General features: G+C 37.8%; 1 protein-coding gene across 1 annotated transcript; it reads right to left on the bottom strand.

Moving 5' to 3' along the window:
• Positions 1-1,641: 1,641 nt before the first annotated feature.
• On the bottom strand, positions 1,642-14,978 carry LOC110047650 (uncharacterized). The gene is made up of 16 exons (XM_089272919.1): positions 14,634-14,978; positions 12,774-12,922; positions 11,717-11,800; positions 11,489-11,611; positions 10,603-10,647; positions 8,858-8,989; positions 8,589-8,636; positions 7,977-8,057; positions 6,900-6,956; positions 5,654-5,701; positions 5,177-5,278; positions 4,558-4,611; positions 4,371-4,454; positions 4,159-4,215; positions 3,534-3,753; positions 1,642-3,026 (listed from the first exon to the last, which is right to left on the bottom strand). Exons 1-16 carry the CDS (start codon positions 14,846-14,848, stop codon positions 2,951-2,953), a joined length of 1,575 nt encoding a protein of 524 aa, XP_089129045.1. The 5' UTR covers positions 14,849-14,978; the 3' UTR covers positions 1,642-2,950.
• Positions 14,979-15,250: the final 272 nt, after the last annotated feature.

Below are 15,250 nucleotides of genomic sequence, written 5' to 3'. Positions count from 1 at the left end.
CACACATTTACTGGAACGAAGAATTTCACCTTTTAAGACTGTTTCTCTGTTTTTACGTATGTCCGTCTTTCATTTCCTAAAAATAATTTGGCCGCAAAAACTTTATGACGTTTTTTTCGCTCTCCGAAAGTAGCGAGCCCCAAAGGCCTCGAAAGGTGAAAGTAACGGAGGTTGCCTTTTTACCGAGTTAGGATTTCGAGTTGGATTTCGAGTTGGATTTCGAGTTGGATTTTCGAGTTGGATTTTCGAGTTAGATTTTTTGGCGGGATTTTTTTGACGGGATTTCCAATAAATTTTTAGTGGTTTGATGATTTAAATGATTGACAGGCCAAACACGACTCCTATTGGTCAAGATAGAGCTAGCCAATGGCGTAATGTACTTTTCGATCCTTATTTGTTTGAAGCTCGACCTCGTTATTTTTTGTTTTTTTTTAACGGCATTTTTTCTAGATTTCTAGGCAGTCGATGGCTAATCAGTGACATCAGTGTAAAATGGGGTTGACAAGCCTACACGACTCCTACGGTTAGTGACATTTGTACATTTGTCGTTCTCTGTTCGGTCAATCGACCTTTTTGTTGCTTCACTCGTGTTTATGAAGGGCACTTCATGTTGTGTTATAAGGAGGAATTTTACGTAGAATTGAGCCGTAAGACCGTGCTATAGCAAAAGGTTTAGAGGTCATAGGTCTGCATGATTTCCGCTGTTATCTGCATGTCGCTTCGTCGAGTTTGACACCCTTGTAATTTGCCATGTGTTTATGCCTTTTTTAGGCTCATTGATATTGCAAGATATGTTTTTAAGTCTCCATGTGTTTGCTTTCGAGGGACAAAATATGAATTTTACTCACTTGCATTCTATATTGTGACGCCGAGCCGGCTGTGATTAAAACTGTTTGCAAGTATAGTGGGTAGATTTTTATCACGGATATTATATCATTTGTCCTTGTACGTTTTTCTTCTGAGACGCCGTAGCTTTATTTTGAGAAGGCTATACGTTTCTCCAGAAACATTCTTTTGTTCCTTGCAACTATCTGATCGAGCTTATGTTTCCCGAGCTCGACGTATAGGTTTATTCCTCCTTTTGGTCGTTCTGGCACCACGTGATTCAAATGTAGCTGTTTACGTGCAATAAAAGGCAAAACACTAACCCCACCCCTACAGGAATTCTTTTGTTGGCTGAATTGGACTGGAAATCTACGAGACGGTTTACGGACAAACTCGCCGATTCGTTGCAGCTGGATTACTAGTGAAAAAAACCGACTCTACATCCTTACTCGAAAATCCAACTCGAAATCCTAACTCGAAAATCCAACTCGAAATCCTAACTCGATACCCTAACTCGAAAATCCAACTCGAAATCCAACTCGAAATCCTAACTCGGAAGTTAGTTTGTCTCAAAGTAACGAGGGTCGTTACAAACGAAATTCACGGAATATACAGTAGGAAAGGGCTTCGTGTCGTGATCGGCTCCATGAAGTTGCCATGGCTACACTTCAACTGCAAATATGGTCTGTATTCTTTTTATCACTCAGCTTAGCATTCTCCCAATAGCTCCAGTTTCCTGTTTTGCAACCTTAAGTCGCATTATTCCCTTGATAAAAATTAACGCTCTCTTAAATTTGAAGTCTCTTAGAAACAAAGTTGATTTTCACACTGTTTATTGTTTGATTGTTTATATCATTCAAACCAAGTTCTAATATTCCCTTTCCCAATAAAATGCACCCGGTTTATTTACATGGAAGAAAGTAATTATTAAATATTATTTTCTAGAATGGCATAATTTTCAAAACTGACGCAGCGTTATAGTTAAGTTTATTGTGCCTGAATTCCATACACACGTTCATTTCTTCTCCTTAAGGTCGCTCAAAACTGTCTCCAGCATTTAGATTTTGATTATTATGTACACAGGGTTCAGAGCCACCTTAAAATTTCAAAACTTTATGGCGGCTCTGAACCCTCTTTACAAATTGTTTTAAAACTTTACCAAAAGTTGCTTCTTATCATGCTTATTAAAATTTGATGATACAAAAAGATCTTACCGTGCCGTTTTTGAATTATAAGCCCCTAGAGCTGAAATTAAGAGTGTTTTTAGCAGGTCATACTGTTGCTATGGTAAACTATTGTGTCACGAAAATGATAACAATGTGTTCACCAATGACTGGTCAGTTTTTGATATCACGATTGTAGCATCAAGTGATAACGAGTGGTTATAAACGACCCATCAAAATCTAACTGCTGGAACTGTCTTGAACCACCTTAAAACGACGACTTTCTGCTATAATTTTACTTTGAGAGCCTACTTTTCACAGCCACAGGCGATCGTTCATCTGTCACCGGATCACCGGATTCCGATTGAATATCAAATTGTTATGTTGGGATAATCTTCATCAAACTTAGCAAGTCTTGAGAAGCGAGAGAAGCTGGCAAGTCAGGCGAGCGCCTAGTTGACTTGTTGTAGTACAACTTATGTCATCAATATTCCCTAAAACAATCTCGTTTGCGGAGACCGCGATTCTTTTGGTCAGCACCAAAAAATCACCGCCCCCAGACACAAGAACGTGTCTCCACCCAAGACGGAAACGAACGTAAAAAGGGCTATTGACGCCATCCTAAAAATGGTCCAATTAGTGTAGGGTTAAAACTTAAAAATAAAATCAGAATAAACAAATACGTTAAAACAAATACTGACTACCCACCCATCCCGCACCATGTATAGCATGGCTTGAATCCAATTTTCCAGATCTCGATTTGTCCACATTGCTTGATTGTTCATTTTGTCGAGAACGCAAAATGTTCGAGACCAGTTCACCCTTGTCACTGAATTTGCGTAAAACAACTAAATAGTTGGTAGTCCACACAAATAAAATACACTAGATTTGGTCTCTGAATATTGCAGTGGCACGAGACTTCCGTTCATTCTCGCCTGAATGCTGAGCAATACTGCATGTGATCAGTAGAACCCCTCACTCCAACTGTCATCACCATTGGATCTTGCCGGACTCACTCCTCGAGGCGTTGGAATTCTCCTTGGAGAAATAAAAAAAATAGATCCGCAGTGTGTACATGTGTGGCTTGCAGGTTATACTTGTAATTAGGATAAAACTGAATTAACATGAAAAAAAGAAAGACACTAACATTTTCAGGTTAAAATTAGTCCTTATTATAAAAGGCTTGTAATAGGTAAGGGTAAAGTTAAAAAAAAATGTAAATGCATATTTAATGTCAAACACAGGGAGTGTTTGCGTAATCACCCGAACCAGAAGCTCATGATAAAGTGCTTGACAATAATGCGGATCGCATTGGAATTTGGAAATGTTTGTTTCTAAGGAGAGGGAAAAACCGGAGTACCCGGAAAAAAACCTCTCGGAGCTGACAGCTTTAATCGCTACCGTGGATAAATAAAAGTTTATTACTTATTATTATAGGCTCCAGCCTGATGGGCCACTTGGCTTGTATGAAGACTTGACCTTTTTACCTACTTATTATTATTATTATAACTGGTAACAAGTGAGAAACTGATTGTTATCTCATACCTAGGTGCTGCCAGCTGACCTCTGGGTGTCACTGGTTTCCTTGGTGATGGTGTGTGTGGTGGCGTGTTAGGACGTCTACTGGCAGAAACCTGGCCAGGAGCGCCTCTACTTTGTGTTGGAGCTTGAGGCAAACTGCGCCTGCGTACTTCGACATCCTCTGCTGTCCGTGGCCGCGCTCCAGGTTCACGTCTTCTGACTTGATTCGGTTCACGTCTTCTCACTTTAAGTAGAATTTGAAAAGACAAAAATAATTATGTAACAGAAAAAGGAGTCTGAACAAATTCACTATCAGTGAGAGAGATAGCTAAACTTATTATCAGCTTTGACGAAAAGTCACAGTTATTTCTCTACCTAGACATGTATGAGTTAAAAACGCTTTCAACATTTCAGCAAAAGCAAATAAGTTAGAACTGAATGAATCTAAACATACAGTTTGATCTGAGAACCAATACAGTGACTATGTTTGCACTTTAAACTTCAGACCAATGCAATAAATCCATTTTAACAATATACATATATTCAAACAACAAAAAGGGGTAAATGGTGTGGATAAAACAAACTTAGATTGTTATCGCTCATTATATGTTCTGCGGGAAGAGATTCCGTCAAGTGAAGTTACATGTACCTGCTGTTACTATAGGAATGTCATGATCAGATCTCAACTCTTCTCGCTGCCAAGAGCCTGGAGACAAATTGAAAACACAATCTTTGATTTCCAACATGCCACATTTATTCTGCAGTCTATCATAATCAGACTATTAAGTTTCTTACAATGTCCCGCAACCTGTAACTGTTCAGAAGTATCACAACAGAGGAGAGCAATCTTCAAACACTTACTATTGTAATCGTCTTGATGTTGATTGTTTGCAGCTGGGACACGTCTTCTGGGCTGCACATGTGTTAAGTCCTCGTCACTGTCAGCTTGAAAAAAATGAAAGAAAAAGAAATTAAAGAAAATGAGTGACACACCTGTAATTCACCGTGTTGATTTAACCTTGACATTAACGTTTGTTCACCAACTCACCAGCTGCCACAGGTTGTCTTGCTTGTGGAGGGCCCCCTCTTCTCCGTAATGGACCTAAAGTATAAAAAGAAAATTTCCCTCAACAAACTATAAACTGTCTTCGAAAATACAATTGTCTACTATATAAAGTTTAGGCTATCACAGAAAAACAAACAAAATAAAAAGCAAGCAAATAGTCGACTAACCAACCAAATGGACAAACAACAATTGAAAGCAAATGACTGATAGTAAGAGCAATTGTCAATCGAGTGTTGAAAGTAATCAGGATATTACTTTGATTTGGGTTTACTACGGTTCCTTGACTGGCTATGTTATTGGTTTGGTTTTGGTTTTACAACACCCAGCTGAAAACTGTTCTATAAACTGTGGTATCTGCCTACTACATGGCTTTCAAAATCATATCAGTACGGCCGAGAAAAGAAAAGAAACCTTCAAAGGAAACTAAATTTGGTTCGAAAAATCTGATGATTTGAGAAATCGGGGATAAAATTACAGTGTTTGACTGAGGAGAGGGAAACGACTTTTGGCTTGAGTTATGGGGAGGTTCGAAAAAATGAGGGTTCGAGAAATCGGAATTGCACTGCAAACCCTAAGAAAGTCATAAAACGCCTTTCTTCACCTTTTACTACTAAGTCCTCGTGTTCTTGAGATACTTGAACACGCCTTTGTGGAACTACACCATCACTCTCGTCATCGTCATCCATTTCAAATGACGCCACATCTTGTTGAAAAAAAAAGGAGGTTGGGTGCAATGAAAATTATATATTTAATTTAAGTTATATGGGTACATGTACATGTAATTGTATGTTAAACAAACAAGTGGTATATCATAACACTTGCTTGTTTGTTCTTGGTAAGCACCCACTTTCCTTGAAATATCAGTCATCCAGTTGTCATATTTCAATACATGTAAGTCGGAAATTAGTTCTTACATGTGATGTGGTTAGAATGTTATGGCCATTTAGGACATTTTGTTAAAAGTCGATGTCATGTTGGTGATGTTTCAGTAGTTATTTCTGGTCTGGAGTAATTGGGTTTGCTCAGTTTTGAATTCAAAGACCTACATACAATAGTCAACAAATTATGACACACTCACTAAGTGACGCTCTGGACTGGGGGGATTCTCCTCTCCTTTTCAGTGGACCTATCAAAATATGCGCCACATGTTACACAACACTAGGTTTCTAAGGAGGATATCTATAGGGGAGGGGGGAGGGGTTCAGGGGGGTTTGGTCGAACCCCTTAAATAAAAAAAAGTGAGACAATATAACATGCTGACTTTATAGGACCTCAATTTTAAAAATTTTACAGGGGAGGATACCCCCAGACCCCCTAAAGGGGACTGCCCTTGGAGGTCCTTATCTCGAGTCACCCCCTACTCTAAAATCCTATATCCACTCCAGGGTTTAGTTTCACCAAAATCTGATAACCATTTCACAAATCAAATACCCATATAGAGAATATTTTAGTTGTCAGATTATATATAATCAACTTGCCATGACATCAATCGCATTTCACATAATATGTAGACAATACTCTTCATTTGGTGCAAAAATATGCTCGTACATTTGTCTGCAGACATTATCTGTTCCGAGAAGTGAACAGTTTTCCATGAGCGTAGCTCGAGGAAAACTGTGAGCTTTGAGGAACAGATAATGTCCATGGACAAATATTCGAGCATATTTTCATGACAAATGGAAGCTATTGTGTTAATTAACCATCGAATATTTTTTGCAACACATTGGGGAGTATCCTTGGATATTCCCCAGTTTTAGTTGGGGGATATTCAGTCATGTGATGCATTTAGACCAATCGCTCATGAGTGAAAATATATGATGCATTATAAGTCAAATTATTCTCACATTTTGATTGGTTCTTACTTGTAATCAATTGGAAGACTGATGTATAGACAACATCATTCACACTTTTTTATTCTTTATTATATAAAACAAGCAGATTCCAAACTTTACAATTTACTAAACTTTGCCACAAGAAAGTGACATATTTTTTATGTTGTTGGAAATTTAACACTGTAGTTACATTTTTAAATGCCACCTTAAATTCATCCCAATCCTACAGGAGAATGTGCCACTATTACTTAGAGAAAATGTACTACAGACCTGCATGGCATCAATCAAAATTCACAAACTTGATCAGATCAATGTGACCAGAAATGGTTCAATTTGTCCAGCACTCCTCACCCATAATGCACACAAAAAAACATGAACATTCAGACCTCCCCTCTATTGAGAAAAAATAGTTTCCCCAGTAGTCATTCCTACAGCCAATCCTAGCCTATAAGCAATCAATCTACTTTAGTAAATTTTTGTTAATGAACTCACCAGCTGGCGCTGGTTGTCTTGCTTGAGGAGTTCCAGGCCCTCTTCTCCGTAATGGACCTGAGAGATAAACATCATGCTCAATGGTTAAACATTAATCTATGGAGCCTTTTTCAGCTCTATTCTTGGTATGAATGTGACACAGTCATATTCAAAAATTAGAAATTATCTTTCCTTCTGAGGTTTTAGTTTCATCAGATAAAAGACCCTATAGGAACGTGACATTTGACAATGTTTTAGCTCAACAAAGTTTTCCTTTTTGTAATAGAGCACTCCAAGCTTTTATGTTGTGTGACATGAAAATGGCAGCCTGAAAAGACTGTTGTGTCGGTCAAAAGATTGCTTCAGCTCTTGCTAAATAAACGGTGCTTGCACTAGAAGAAGCATTTATTTCAATGTGTCGGAGCTCTAGAGTAAAAATTTTCGTTTTAATAGCAAAACTCGATGACAGATGTTTTTGTTACTTTACAGCCGCCATGTTTGTGACCCTCCGAAGGGCACAAAAATGGCATCTCCATACAAAGTTCTAGATAAGTTTGGGTGACACACTTCTGCGAATAATGGGCGAATGAAAAACAGCAGAAACCTGATTCTTGGCGAGGTTGTGTATAAAGCAATCATCTATCCCAGATTCTTGAATTTATTTATTGAATGGTTACGATTTTTAGTTTTGATCACAAGACTGGTGAAAACCAAGAATTCCCCACTTGTGGCTCAGAAGAAACTGAAAAAGAGAAGACAAACTTTTCCCCCTGTCATCTTCCTGCTTGTGAGTGACTACATACATTCAAATGATTTCAAATCCACGCCTTGATTTCAACGAATCTTTACCATGATAGTTCTTTTCACATTTTGATCAAAAGAGGACCCATTGTGTTGATAAGTTTGCCTTGTCTTGTGCAAAGCAACCCTATAACATATTTTATCATGACAGTTTCTCACATTGTTACTTTTGTAAGTACATGTAACCTCGCTGCAAGAATTGTGCTCATGTATACCTTTTTTCCCTTGTTGTAATTAACTGCTCATACAAGCAAAACAGGTCAAAAATGCGAACATTAAAAAAAAAAAAAGCTTCACCTTTCACCACCAAGTCCTCATGTTCTTGAGATACTTGGTTACGTCTTTGTGGAACTACACCATCACTATCATCGTCATCATCTAATTGCAATGAAGCCACATGTTGTTAATAAACACATATAAAGCTAAATTTATTTTTGAAATGCTTATTGTATATAATGTACCTAAAATAATCACCTTCACTGAAATTTAAAACTGTTACAGTTTCATCACTTTTCAGCATATATACATGCACAATCAGAGATTCACAAGAGACAAATTTTATTCCTCTTTCATAACTATTAAATACAGCATTGTTGTCTTCCTTTTAACAATATACAACCATTCTAAATACATGGAAAAGGAACAAGATGGCCTGCTCAATTTCTTCTTAGGTTCAGGACCAAGGGGGGCATAGAAATGAGTCGTGGAGCAAGAGATAGTAGAAAGTGGTTGGAGTTTTGGAGGGTTACAAGTTGGCAAAGGTCTGGTGCTAGTGCTGTTGAGTGTTCTTTGGGGCCTTATATCCTGATATGCACAACATGGATTGACTGAGTATTACTTCCAATCTGTTTGGATTCATTACTAGTTACACATGATTTTACAAAGACTTTACTATGTGTTAACACTAACCAAGTGATGCTCTTGGCTGAGGTGATGCTCCTCTTCGTTTCAGTGGACCTGCCATAACATAAGCATTTGAATGTTCATAAAAGTAGTACACTTAGTCAGGTTTGTTTCAAGCAAAAACATACGAGCCAGTTCTTAATATTAGACTCACTGAAGCTGCAAAATGATTGGAGAAAAATAAAAGAAATTCGAGTTGTTGACTTTCCACACAGTTATACAAATGACTAACCAACTTTTAAACCTTTTGACAAACAGGCATTTTAAATTATTACCTTTTACTACTAGGCTTGAATTCTCCTGACTAGAAGAATTAAATGCTGGAACACGTCTCTGTGGTATGTATTGTGCACTGTTATCATCACTGTCATCATCTTCATTCACTGGTCTTGAGTTCTGAGGTGAATCTACAAGGTCATCAACTTAAACATCAGTATGATCAAACATCATTCAGATGACCCTAATGAACACTGGATCTTTGAAGAAATTAAAATGCACTAGCAACCCTGCAGAAAGTGTTGGATAAACTTGTAAAAAAAAAATTGACTTGTAATTTCACACCCTAGTCACACACATCTCAATGATGGAAATTATCAAACAATGTAATTCTGCTACTCCAGTTGGGTCAGGAACTGTGGGGGGTTAGGACCTAGTCCGACTAGTCAGGCTGTGACTTCAAAACAAGAATGCAGATCTACTTATTTTTTTGAACCAAACGAATAGAAATGAAAAAATAAGTGAAATTCGGTATATGGTGGAATCCCCATTTTTCAAACCCTCCCGATCAATAACTCGAACCAAAAGTCGTTTCCCCTCCTCAGTCAAACAATGTAGTTTATCCCCCCCCCCCCTCCCCCCATTTCTTGAATCTCGGATCTTTTGAACTAATTTTCATTTCCCTTGGAAGTTTAAAAAATCAGGATTCCACTGTACTATGGATTAGGCAAGCAAACATAATTCTAATTTTGGTCCAAAATTCTACACATTTATGAAAGATAATAAGTAGATCTACATTTTTGTTTTGATGTCAGAGCCTGACAAGTCCCAGGTCCTTAAACTCCACATGGTGTCTGACCCAACCGGAAGTGGAATTTCATGTTTTCAGATGGCTACAGCTCAGTAAAAAACAACAATATCCAATTCTATTTTTCGATTTCCATATCACAATATCAGGTAGATCCCCATAAACCAATAACAAAATATCTGTCACAGACACTTTTAAATAACAGAGCTCTGTATTGTATCAGTTTAAGTATAAGGTTCTGGGAGAAACATATTTTCTCCACCAAATACCTGGTCTGAAATAAATCCCAGTCCTCCATGCTAGAGTGCTGTTGTAATTAAGTCCCTCAATCGACATGTCAATCAACACTTGATGGCCATCTTGATTGGCAACTTAATTGGCACTCGATTGACAGTCAGTCGAAAGTTGGTCGAGTGTCAACCGACTCATATGTATCAATTGACACTCAATGGCATGTCTGCAAAAATTAGTTGACTCTCAACCAGGATGTCAATCAAGTGTTGATTATGTGTCAACTGAGGTGTCAAACTAGTGTTGATTGAGGCTCAATCTAGTGTATTGATTGAGGGTATTGATCTGCACTTGACTGTGGAGGCATTAAGGTCATATGGCTTTCAAAAATAATGACTTGATTCCCTTTTAAAAGCAGGTTCAAATACAATGTAAACTGCAGGAGCTAAATCAATATGGGCAGGTACACCATATAACGTTTGAAAGAAATGCCAGGGGGAGGGTAAACTAAGAAAATTTGATCAAAGGGATAGGAGTGTCTTGAGTCTGACAGAGTTATATTGGCATGATTTATGTACAACAGTTTATGTCCACCCTAGAAACTGAGATGTCTTCTCTTAATTGAGATAGCTCTGTTGGGAGTAGGTTGATTTTCTGTGTCTACTGTCCTTGTGTTAATTAAATATGGTGAACAGACTATGGTATCATTGCATGTATTAATTACACTACAAACTGGCAATAAAATAAACTGTTTGGTTTAATTACTTGCTGATGGTATTGGCTTTGATGGTGCTCCTCTTCTTCTCAGACCTGCCATAAGAGAATGCAGTGATTCTTAAAGGGTCCTAGTCAGCCACAACTTTGTTTTTGTTTACATGCAAGAGTTTGGCCATTATATTTTATTCGGTGCATGTCAAAAAGAAGGAAATCACTGTGAAACTACTAAAGATAATTAAATATACTTTCAGGAACACGAGTTACAGTAAAGCAATAAGATTTCACTTCACTATATGCAATATGACTAAATTTGATGGCCTTGAAAATGGCGGCAGCTGACTAGGGTCGTTAATAATACATGTACTCATACTTTACCACTGGCCAGACAGCTCAGTACTTAACTACTCCAAAGTCATTATACATACACAGACCACATATTATTTGATAAGCAGGTTGAATAATTAAGGCAGCTTATAAACTAGGCTGATATGGAGCTGTTTATATCAAACGAAAACAAATATTTAAATAAAATATAATTTAACAATGGTAATAATCTAACTAAGGTAAAATATCCTATGTACAATGACAAAATCAAAGAAATTTTAACTTTCATCATTTTTACAACTCTAGAAAGAATGTTATATACAAAAAAGAGACCCAAGGCTTGATTATTCTAATTTGTTGCCACTCACAGATTGAAACAGTTTTTGAAGTCAATGTTCAAAAAGACTAGTTAATGAGCACAAAGAAACAATGAATAATTAAAAAGTCAACAGAATTAAGGTTTGGATAATTTGGAGTCAACAACTTACATAACGTTTCATGATCACATGTATGTTAGGCAGTATGTTAGGTTCCAAAAAATCTCACAGACTTAATAGATAAATGATTAATTCGCAGAGTATGAATCACTATATAACTGAAACACATGTACCTTTCACAACTAGATCAGAATCATCGAGGCTTGCAGTTGTTAAAGGAACACGTCTACGTGGTGTGACTTGAACATGATCATCATCGTCATCATCACTCAGCGGCATTGTAGTTTCAACTGAACCTTTAGTTTGACATAAATTATACATTCTTACTGGTGAATCACAAATATATGTTTCCAAAATAAAGCTCTAATTGATTATGAAACTGTATAACAAACAGCACTTACTATTGTCATGAGGAGGTCTTGACTGCACTGAAGAATTATGACGACCATCCACACTAGAATGGGGAGGAGATCTTGAAAGAGCTTCTGTAATAGAAAATGTTTACATTACTACATAACAGTTAATACATTACATTACTTATCCACAATACATATATGTGACTGTATATCAGAGCGATTTCCCAAAAACACGCCCACCAAGTTTTCGCCTGGATTCGGGCGTAACCCAAATCCAGGCTAAGCTAGCAACCTTAAACCCAGGGAGGGGGAGGGTGGGCGTTAAGGCTAGGCCGGGCACATGGCCCAAGCACTAGCCTATCTGCTGGTGGTTTGCTGGGGGGTGGTCAGAGGACTTCTGGCCAGTGGGACTGTCTTTCAGTCAATTCGGGCATGTTTTTGCGAATTCGATCAGATATACTTTGGAGACAAAAATCAATTGTAGCTTATTCACAGTATTGTAAGTGACATAAACAGAATGACATAACTAGCCATTAATGCCCTGAATTTGCTGTAAGAAAAAAAATATGTACAACATGTAAGTCCAGCAAAAACTGAAGATGGTGAATAAGAATTTTAACGTAGGCAAGACTGGAAACTAATAAAATAGAATCCAAAGGCAGAAATAAACTGTTTGCTATCATGCTGATACATTGGATGATAGATCACAAAAGGTTGACTAAACAGAACAAAAAATGGTAAAGGTAAAGTCTGTATATAAGCCAAGTGGCCCATCAGGCTGGAGCTTATCCCGGTTTCTGTAGCATGAAGTGACTACCAGAACATTTCTACTCCCCCCTGGATGGGAGGCCAGTCCATCGCAGGGTTACCCCTAGTGTTAAGTTGCCAGTACCCATTTATACACCTGGGTGGAGAGAGGCACTGTAAGAGTAAAGTGTCTTGCCCAAGAACACAACACAATGTCCCCAGCCAGGGCTCGAACCCGGACTGCTTGATCAGGAGACCAGTGCACTAACCACGAGGCCACAGCACCTCTGCAGAATATACTGAACTAAAACACATCTCAGACTGTTTTGATTTATAATCTAGGATACAAACTCACCTTCCTGTGCTGCAATTGACTCCAGTTTTGCCAAAAGAGATCCTCTCACTTTATTGAGTTCAGGTACATCTAAACTGTCCTTCAGATATTTATAGGGACTGATCTTTTTCTGTTCTGCTGATGGTGGGTGTTTTGGGGACACATATAACCTGATTGGTATTGGAACAAAATATAATAATTGGTTGGTTAATTAGTTGTCATGGTAATCCTTACCATGACAACCAATTGATGTCATACAATGCTGATACATTTTACAGCAGGACTGCAAAAATGAAGCATACAGTCAATATTGGTTGCACATACATGTAACTCGCAGCAAATTAAGACTTTAAACAAATCCTCATGGATGATTGGATTAATTTCTCGCTTCAAATGAAAAGTACATGAATACATCATTTATTTGGCAGGCTTCCAACACATACAACTGTGCACATATAGAAAAATACATAATTATGGCTACAAAAATATCCACAGTAATGTACTCACTATTCTGCCTGTTACATAGTTTTGCTAGTTGCTACTAACTCTTTTCACTAATAAATACAATTTTTTGATGGAGACAATCATGTTGAACAGTGAAGAGAAACAAGAAAACACTTCATGTATGTTGTTGACTTCATTTAAATAAATTGTTGGCAACTTATTTAAATGCCAGATGGATCAAGCCAGTTTTGATATAATCATGTAAAACAAGTTCAACTCCAAATATTTTTTAAATACAGGCTTCTTTAATATTGGCACCTTAGGGCCAAAATATATTTTTTTTATATACAGGCCATTTTATATTGACACCTTAGGGACAAAGCTGAGTATCGTTAGTACAAAGGTGTCTATATACGTCAAGGTCGAAATACCTTTGAAGATACAAGACTCTTTATATTAACACCTTAAGGGCAGAGGTGGGTGTTTTAAGGCTCACTTTGAATAGTGAACTGCTGAGGACGAAGTTTGGCAGTCATGTAAAATGGTCAGGATTCATATTTTTAATTTTCAGAAGTATGCATAAATACTCAAATGATTTTGACCGTTTCCTGCAGAAAGACATTCTCACCCTCAATTCTTCCTGCATGCAAAAGAGATTTAAGATTCGACCCGGGAAATTCCATATTGATGATGAAGCTCTACAGAGATCCCATACACACTATCTAAGATTGGCTGCTCCTTATACTATAAGCAACAACTAATCACAGACCATAATTAGATCTCCATAGAACTGCGTCATTACTATCAATTTTTTTGTGCAGATCTTCCACTTCACAAGTGGGAAACAATTGTCATAATAATGTGGCATGAGGGGTGACTCACTGTGGTAGGGGTGGGGAAACTTGTTCAATCCAAACAGGCTCTTAATTAATAATAATATGTACATTCTAAATTTTTGCCCCTGATTAACTTGAAATGTTTCAAGGGACAATGAGGATCGTATTCAGAAGTTCTGCTGTATATAACAAAAGTGTTAAGGGTGCTCCATGCCCTCAGCATTTAACAAACTCTGAAGTCACACGTCATGGTGGTGACGTCTAGAGTCCTGAAGTGGCTTGTTTTTAAGTAATTGACAATATTGAACTGTACTTCAATGAGCGTGAAGATTCCATAAGCCCATTCGTTTCTTAATAACAGAAATTAAAGGCTGCCACTGTATTATAAGTTACTTGAGATACAAGAAATGACGCCTGTCGTTTAGAAGACCTTTCACGTGTCGATTTACCCTTTATAAACTACTTATTGTAGCTATATATATACATGTACGTAAGGTCAGTTCGAGTTCAAAGGCGAAGAGAAATAAAATGAGGTTCGAGGAAACTAAAATAAACAGCTGGCCGGGACCAAAAAACCTTTCTGTTTACTGTCTTTACTAACCAAGTATCTTCATCTTCTTCTACCATTGCGTTTAAATCCAATAAAGGGACATCATCCAAATTTAACTTGACTTTCACCATGTTGTCTTCACCTTTGTTCGGTGTTCGCCGGTTATCAGTATTTTTCAGTTGCGCATTCTGTTCCTCCAGCCGCTTGACCATCTCCTGCAGTCGCTTGATATCTGAGCCAGCAGATTTTCGCAACTCCGCGCTCATGTTACATTGGTGACGTGAAGCCTTCTATTCGGTATTCCAAAGATGTCCTGTCGTGAATAAATTGGTTACTGCAGCCCAGATAGCAGAACTCTGATGTGATTTGATCGAAGTTTCGAATCCGACGAAGCCCACGAACATTCGGCACAGCTGAGGGTTACAATATTACTCGGAGATACTTCATGTAAGCAGGATCTATTTTTCGCGTTTCGTTTCCGGGCGATCACACTACAGTTTTGGAAATACCTTTTACTTTTCCAATTCCTAAAAATTCAGTTTTAAAAGTCGTAGGTTCCCTTGTTAGTTTCTTTGAATTCGAAGCCTTTACCAATTGCAGCACCAAGAATCGTGGAGGCAGCGTGGCCGAGTGGTTCAGTACAATTTTTAACCGTGTATAAAGAAATG

The sequence above is a fragment of the Orbicella faveolata genome, unplaced genomic scaffold (assembly GCF_042242905.1).
Source record: "Orbicella faveolata isolate gen_17 unplaced genomic scaffold, um_ofav_v1 contig_35, whole genome shotgun sequence".
NCBI lineage: Eukaryota > Metazoa > Cnidaria > Anthozoa > Scleractinia > Merulinidae > Orbicella > Orbicella faveolata.
This window is presented reverse-complemented; position numbering and strand designations above follow the sequence as displayed.